The 9,230-nt window shown below is 37.0% G+C and overlaps 1 protein-coding gene across 1 annotated transcript; it reads left to right on the forward strand.

The window, feature by feature from the left end:
• Positions 1 to 2,101: 2,101 nt before the first annotated feature.
• Positions 2,102 to 2,497, forward strand: LOC149807834 (uncharacterized). The gene has a single exon (XM_089960714.1). The coding sequence runs from the start codon at positions 2,102 to 2,104 to the stop codon at positions 2,495 to 2,497; it is 396 nt and encodes a 131-aa protein (XP_089816840.1).
• Positions 2,498 to 9,230: the final 6,733 nt, after the last annotated feature.

Genomic DNA, 9,230 nt, shown 5'->3' on the forward strand with positions numbered 1-9,230 from the left:
AAATCGTTCCTCTCACCCTCGGCGTATGAAGTGATGTTAACATACCTCAAAGAAGAACTGCCCTGATTGTAGTAAGCTAGCCATATATAATGTCGATATTGCAGCCTTGATTGAAACTTAACTTGCAGGAGAGGGCACACTTTGTGGAAGAGACGCTGGCTACACCTTCTTTTGGTGCGAGAGAGGACGTGAGGAGCGACATGAGGCAGGAGTTGGCTTTGCAGTGAAGACAGATATTTTTAACAAACTAGCTTCCGAAGGGTGTGAATGATAGGCGCATGACCATGTAACTCCTATTGTCGAATTGAAGAAAGCATGTCAGTGCCTATGTTCCAACCATGGCCAATCCAAATGAAACAAAGGACAAATTTTATAAAGAGCTCCACTCTATCATATCCTCTGTTCCCAAATCTGAGAAGCTCATCATGACAACATCTCCTGGGAAGGGGTCATTGGAAAGTATGGTGTCGGCTACTGCAACAGCAATGGTCTTATATTGCTTCAGACCTGCGCAGAGCCTGAACTGCTCATCACCAACAGTCTTCCGCCTCCCTACACGCAACAGCACGACGTGGATGCATTTCCGATCTAAGCACTGGCATCTCACTGACTACGTGATAGTCAGGAAGAGAGATAGGCAAGATGTACGGGTGACCAAGTCCATGTGTGGACTGACCACCGCCTTGTAGTCTCCAAGCTAAACACCCGTATCAAACCTAAACGACGCCCGCAAGGCAAGAAGATTCCATAACGGCTGATAATAGCTAAGCTGAAGAACTCGAACTCCAAACTTTGTTAGCATTCTAGAAATGTATCTTCAATTCCACTCCTGAGAATTGAAAAAACATAAGGCAGCTGTTGGATGAAAAACATAAAGCATACCTAACTGATTCAAAGAAAGATGCCTTCAATATCATCCGCAGGACTGTTCAACAGAAACTTTGGCAGATGAAGGACTCCTGACTGAGTAACAAACTGATGAGATCCAAAACTAGGCTGTCAAGCATGATATGAAGAGTCTTTATGAAGCTCTGAATTAAATATATGTCCCATCATCATCAGGATCATCCCCTCTTCTCAGTGCGGATGGGAACACACTGATCACAAAGAGAAGATCCTCAAACGGTGGGCTGAGCACTTCAACTGTGTTCTGAACCGCACAACATCCATCAATGATGAAATCAATGATAGGCTACCACAAGTGTCAGTCAATGAATCACTGGATTATACACCAACCATGTTAGAGACCCCCAAAACAATATGTGTACTCTCTAGTGGAAAGGGTTCTGGCTTAGACTCAGTCTCAGCAGATATAGACAAGGAAGGCAGTGATGCTCAGTCTTAGCAGATATATACAAGGAAGGCAGTGATGCTCTGACTGAAAAGCTCAATCCGTTGTTTCATCTCATGTGGCAAAAAGAGACGATCTCACAGGAATTCAAGGATGCTACACACCTGTATAAGCGCAAAGGAAATCTTCAGGCTTGTGACAGCTACCAAGGTATCTCTTTGCTCTCCATCGTTGGCAAGATACTCGCCAGGATTCTCCTCAACCGTCTCACATTACACCTTGACACTGGACTCCTACCAGAAAGCCAGTGTGGATTCCGAAATGAGCGTGGAGCCATCGACATGGTGTTTGCTGCTAGACAGTTGCAAGAGAAAAGTCAAGGGCAGAATACTAACCATTTCCCTACCTATGTCGACCTGACCAAAGCCTTTGATATTCTTATCAGAGAGGGCCCGTGGAAGATCTTGGCCGAGTACGGATGCCCAAAGAATTTGATCACCATAGGACAGCAATTCCACGAAGGTATGGAAGCTACAGCCTGGAACAATGGTGAGACATCAGATCCCTTTCCTGTCTCAAACGGAGCGAAGCAGGGCTGTGTACTGTTTCCAACTTTTCAGTCTCATGTTCTCAACCATGCTCACTGATTCCTTCATAGATGGTGACGTGGGACTCAACATCAGATACTGAATTGATGGCAAACTGTTCAACCTCAGGAGGTTCCAAGCTAAAATAAAGGTCACAACAGACATCATCAGAGACTTTCTATTTGCTGATGACTGTGCCCTCAACGTTGGCTCTGAAACTGACATGCAAAACAGAGTCAACAAGTTCTCTGATGCTTGCACAAATTTCGGCCTTACGATCAACACAAAGAAGACTGAAATTAAGTATCAGCCAGCCCCAGGAAAACTGTATTCTGAGCCAAAAATCAGAATCAACAGCTACAAACTGAGTGCAGAGAACAGGTTCACCTATTTTGGCAGCACTCTGTCCCTGGATGTCATAATAGATGACGAAGTTAATGCCAGGATTGCAAAGGCCAGCACAGCATTTGGCAGACTATATGACACGGTCTGGAACAGAAGAGGCATTAATCTTCAGACAAAGTTGAAGGTGTACAGAGTGATAGTACTCCCTGTGTTATTATACGCCATGCTAAAAAGTGGAACCACTTCCACACTACCTGACTCAGAAGAATCCTAAAGATCACGTGGCAAGACAGAACCCCTGATACTTAGGTCCTTGCCCAAGCAAGCCTTCCAAGTATTTGCACCATTTTCATGCAATCACAGTTGCGAGGGGCAGGCCATGTAGCGCACATGCATGCATGTATGTATGTATGTATGTATGTATGTATGTATGTATGTATGTATGTATGTATGTATGTATGAGGTGATATTCTATTGATTTGATTTGATATACATTACATGTATGAGGTGATATTCTATTGATTTGATTTTATATACATTACATGTATGAGGTGATATTCTATGATCTATTGGATATACAATACATGTATGAGGTGATATTGTATGATCAATTAGATATACATTACATGTATGAGGTGATATTCTATTGATTTGATTTGATATACATTGCATGCATGAGGTGATATTCTATTGATTTGATTTGATATACATTACATGTATGAGGTGATAGTCTATGATCTATTGGATATACATTACATGTATGAGGTGGTATTCTATTGAATTGATTTTGATATACGTTGCATGCCTGAGGTGATATTCTATGATTTAATATACACTGTACATTACATGTATGAGGTGATATTCTATTGATTTGATTTTGATATACATTGCACGCATGAGGTGATATTCTATTGATTTGATTTTGATATTCAATGTCTAGCACATTCATTACAAGATCTAGTACATTCATTACAGGGTCTAGTATGTTTATTACAAGGTCTAGTACATTCTTTCTAGGTCTAGTACATTCATTACAGGGTCTAGTATGTTTATTGCAAGGTCTAGTACATTCATTACAAGGTCTAGCACATTCATTACAAGGTCTAGTACATTCATTACAGGGTCTAGTACATTCATTACAGGGTCTAGTACATTCATTACAAGGTCTAGTACATTCATTACAAGATCTAGCACATTCATTACAGGGTCTAGTATGTTCATTACAAGGTCTAGTACATTCATTACAAGGTCTAGTACATTAATTACAGGGTCTAGTACATTCATTACAAGGTCTAGTACATTCATTACAAGATCTAGTAGATTCATTACAAGGTCTAGTACATTCATTACTAGGTCTAGTATGTTCATTACAAGGTCTAGTACATTCATTGCAAGGTCTAGTACATTCATTACAAGGTCTAGTACATTCATTACAAGGTCTAGTACATTAATTACAGGGTCTAGTATGTTCATTACAAGGTCTAGTATGTTCATTACAGGGTCTAGTACATTCATTACAGGGTCTAGTACATTCATTACAAGGTCTAGTATGTTTATTGCAAGGTCTAGTACATTCATTACAAGGTCTAGCACATTCATTACAAGGTCTAGTACATTCATTACAGGGTCTAGTATGTTCATTACAAGGTCTAGTACATTCATTACTAGGTCTAGTACATTCATTACAGGGTCTAGTATGTTCATTACAAGGTATAGTACATTTATTACTAGGTCTAGTACATTCATTACAAGGTCTAGTATGTTCATTACAGGGTCTAGTACATTCATTACAGGGTCTAGTACATTCATTACAAGGTCTAGTATGTTTATTGCAAGGTCTAGTACATTCATTACAAGGTCTAGCACATTCATTACAAGGTCTAGTACATTCATTACAGGGTCTAGTATGTTCATTACAAGGTCTAGTACATTCATTACTAGGTCTAGTACATTCATTACTAGGTCTAGTATGTTCATTACAGGGTCTAGTACATTCATTACAGGGTCTAGTACATTCACTATAAGGTCTAGTATGTTCATTACAAGGTCTAGTACATTCATTACAGGGTCTAGTACATTCATTACAAGGTCTAGTACATTCATTACAAGGTCTAGTACATTCATTACAAGGTCTAGTACATTCATTACAAGGTCTAGTATGTTCATTACAAGGTCTAGTACATTCATTACTAGGTCTAATACATTCATTACTAGGTCTAGTACATTCATTACAAGGTCTAGTACATTCATTACTAGGTCTAGTACATTCATTACAAGGTCTAGTACATTCATTACTAGGTCTAGTACATTCATTACAAGGTCTAGTACATTCATTACTAGGTCTAGTACATTCATTACTAGGTCTAGTACATTCATTACAAGGTCTAGTACATTCATTACTGGGTCTAGTACATTCATTACTAGGTCTAGCACATTCATTACAGGGTCTAGTCCATTCATTATAAGGCCTAGTATGTTCTTTACAAGGTCTAGTACATTCATTACAGGGTCTAGTACATTCATTACTAGGTCTAGTACATTCATTACAAGGTCTAGTACATTCATTACTAGGTCTAGTACATTCATTACAAGGTCTAGTACATTCATTACAGGGTCTAGTACATTCATTATAAGGTCTAGTATGTTCATTACAAGGTCTAGTACATTCATTACAGGGTCTAGTACATTCATTACAAGGTCTAGTACATTAATTACAAGGTCAAGTACATTAATTACAAGGTCTAGTACATTCATTACAGGGTCTAGTACATTCATTACAAGGTCTAGTACATTCATTACAGGGTCTAGTACATTAATTACAAGGTCTAGTACATTCATTACAGGGTCTAGTACATTAATTACAAGGTCAAGTACATTCATTACAAGGTCTAGTACATTCATTACAGGGTCTAGTACATTAATTACAAGGTCTAGTACATTCATTACAGGGTCTAGTACATTCATTACAAGGTCAAGTACATTCATTACTTGGTCTAGTATGTTCATTACAAGGTCTAGTACATTCATTACAAGGTCTAGTACATTAATCACAAGGTCAAGTACATTCATTACAAGGTCTAGTACATTCATTACAGGGTCTAGTACATTCATTACAGGGTCTAGTATGTTCATCACAAGGTCTAGTACATTCATTACAGGGTCTAGCACATTCATTACAAGGTCTAGTACATTCATTACAAGGTCAAGTACATTCATTACAAGGTCTAGCATATTCATTACAGGGTCTAGTATGTTCATTACAAGGTCTAGTACATTAATTACAAGGTCAAGTACATTCATTACAAGGTCTAGTACATTCATTACAGGGTCTAGTACATTCATTACAGGGTCTAGTATGTTCATTACAAGGTCTAGTACATTCATTACAAGGTCTAGTACATTAATTACAAGGTCAAGTACATTCATTACAAGGTCTAGTACATTCATTACAGGGTCTAGTACATTCATTACAGGGTCTAGTATGTTCATTACAAGGTGTAGTACATTCATTACAGGGTCTAGCACATTCATTACAAGGTCTAGTACATTCATTACAAGGTCAAGAACATTCATTACTAGGTCTAGTATGTTCATTACAAGGTCTAGTACATTCATTACAAGGTCTAGTACATTAATTACAAGGTCAAGTACATTCATTACAAGGTCTAGTACATTCATTACAGGGTCTAGTACATTCATTACAGGGTCTAGTATGTTCATTACAAGGTCTAGTACATTCATTACAGGGTCTAGCACATTCATTACAAGGTCTAGTACATTCATTACAAGGTCAAGTACATTCATTACAAGGTCTAGTATATTCATTACAGGGTCTAGTATGTTCATTACAAGGTCTAGTACATTCATTACAGGGTCTAGTACATTCGTTACAGGGTCTAGTACATTCATTACTAGGTCTAGTATGTTCATTACAAGGTCTAGTACATTCATTACAAGGTCTAGTACATTAATTACAAGATCTAGTACATTCATTACACGGTCTAGTACATTCATTACTAGGTCTAGTACATTCATTACAAGATCTAGTACATTCATTACAAGGTCTAATACATTCATTACTGGGTCTATTACATTCATTACTAGGTCTAGTACATTCATTACAGGGTCTAGTACATTCATTACAGGGTCTAGTACATTCATTACAGGGTCTAGTATGTTCATTACAAGGTCTAGTACATTCATTACAAGGTCTAGTACATTAATTACAAGGTCAAGTACATTCATTACAAGGTCTAGTACATTCATTACAGGGTCTAGTACATTCATTACAGGGTCTAGTATGTTCATTACAAGGTGTAGTACATTCATTACAGGGTCTAGCACATTCATTACAAGGTCTAGTACATTCATTACAAGGTCAAGTACATTCATTACTAGGTCTAGTATGTTCATTACAAGGTCTAGTACATTCATTACAAGGTCTAGTACATTAATTACAAGGTCAAGTACATTCATTACAAGGTCTAGTACATTCATTACAGGGTCTAGTACATTCATTACAGGGTCTAGTATGTTCATTACAAGGTCTAGTACATTCATTACAGGGTCTAGCACATTCATTACAAGGTCTAGTACATTCATTACAAGGTCAAGTACATTCATTACAAGGTCTAGTATATTCATTACAGGGTCTAGTATGTTCATTACAAGGTCTAGTACATTCATTACAGGGTCTAGTACATTCGTTACAGGGTCTAGTACATTCATTACTAGGTCTAGTATGTTCATTACAAGGTCTAGTACATTCATTACAAGGTCTAGTACATTAATTACAAGATCTAGTACATTCATTACACGGTCTAGTACATTCATTACTAGGTCTAGTACATTCATTACAAGATCTAGTACATTCATTACAAGGTCTAATACATTCATTACTGGGTCTATTACATTCATTACTAGGTCTAGTACATTCATTACAGGGTCTAGTACATTCATTACAGGGTCTAGTACATTCATTACAGGGTCTAGTACATTCATTACTAGGTCTAGTATGTTCATTACAAGGTCTAGTACATTCATTACAAGGTCTAGTACATTAACTACAAGGTCAAGTACATTTATTACAAGGTCAACTACATTCATTACAAGGTCAAGTACATTCATTACAGGGTCTAGTACATTCATTACAGGGTCTAGCACATTCATTACAAGGTCTAGTACATTCATTACAAGATCAAGTACATTCATTACAGGGTCTAGTACATTCATTACAGGGTCTAGCACATTCATTACAGGGTCTAGTACATTCATTACAAGGTCTAGTACATTCATTACAGGGTCTAGCACATTCATTACAAGGTCTAGTACATTCATTACAAGGTCTAGTACGTTCATTACTATGTCTAGTATGTTCATTACAAGGTCTAGTACATTCATTACAAGGTCTAGTACATTCATTACAGGGTCTAGTACATTCATTACAAGGTCTAGTACATTCATTACAGGGTCTAGTACATTCATTACTAGGTCTAGTACATTCATTACAGGGTCTAGTACATTCATTACAAGGTCTAGTATGTTCATTACAGGGTCTAGTATGTTCATTACAAGGTCTAGTACATTCATTACAAGGTCTAGTACATTCTTTCTAGGTCTAGTACATTCATTACAGGGTCTAGTACATTCATTACTAGGTCTACTACATTCATTACTAGGTCTAGTACATTCATTACAGGGTCTAGTACATTCATTACAAGGTCTAGTACATTCATTACTAGGTCTAGTACATTCATTACAAGGTCTAGTACATTCATTACAAGGTCTAGTACATTCTTTCTAGGTCTAGTACATTCATTACAGGGTCTAGTACATTCATTACTAGGTCTAGTACATTCATTACTAGGTCTAGTACATTCATTACTAGGTCTAGTACATTCATTACAAGGTCTAGTACATTCATTACAGGGTCTAGTACATTCATTACAAGGTCTAGTACATTCATTACTAGGTCTAGTACATTCATTAGAAGGTCTAGTACATTCATTACAAGGTCTAGTACATTCTTTCTAGGTCTAGTACATTCTTTCTAGGTCTATTACATTCATTACAGGGTCTAGTACATTCATTACTAGGTCTAGTACATTCATTACTAGGTCTAGTACATTCATTACAAGGTCTAGTACATTCATTACAAGGTCTAGTACATTGATTACTAGGTCTAGTACATTCATTACTAGGTCTAGTACATTCATTACAAGATCTAGTACATTCATTACAAGGTCTAGTACACTCATTACAGGGTCTAGTACATTCATTACTAGGTCTAGTACATTCATTACTAGGTCTAGTACATTCATTACAGGGTCTAGTACATTCATTACAAAGTCTAGTACATTCATTACTAGGTCTAGTATGTTCATTACAAGGTCTAGTACATTCATTACAAGGTCTAGTATGTTCATTACAGGGTCTAGTATGTTCATTACAAGATCTAGTACATTCATTACAAGGTCTAGTACATTCATTGCTAGGTCTAGTACATTCATTACAGGGTCTAGTATGTTCATTACAAGGTCTAGTACATTCATTACAAGGTCTAGTTCATTCATTACAGGGTCAAGTACATTCATTACAAGGTCTAGTATGTTCATTACAGGGTCTAGTACATTCATTACAAGGTCTAGTTCATTCATTACAAGGTCTAGTACATTAATTACAATTTCAAGTACATTCATTACAAGGTCTAGTACATTCATTACAGGGTCTAGTATGTTCATTACAAGGTCTAGTACATTCATTACAGGGTCTAGTATGTTCATTACAAGGTCAAGTACATTCATTACAAGGTCTAGTACATTCATTACAAGGTCTAGTACATTCCTTGCTAGGTCTAGTATGTTCATTACAAGGTCTAGTACATTCATTACAAGGTCTAGTACATTAATTACAAGATCTAGTACATTCATTACACGGTCTAGTACATTCATTACTAGGTCTAGTACATTCATTACAAGATCTAGTACATTCATTACAAGGTCTAGTAC

The sequence above is a fragment of the Sinohyriopsis cumingii genome, chromosome 1 (genome assembly GCF_028554795.1).
Source record: "Sinohyriopsis cumingii isolate HCF-2022 chromosome 1, ASM2855479v2, whole genome shotgun sequence".
Taxonomy (NCBI): Eukaryota; Metazoa; Mollusca; class Bivalvia; order Unionida; family Unionidae; genus Sinohyriopsis; species Sinohyriopsis cumingii.

Coding starts and splice junctions, on each gene's coding strand:
- LOC149807834 (XM_089960714.1), top strand. CDS start 2,102: ATGCAAAACAGAGTCAACAAGTTCTCTGATGCTTGCACAAATTTCGGC.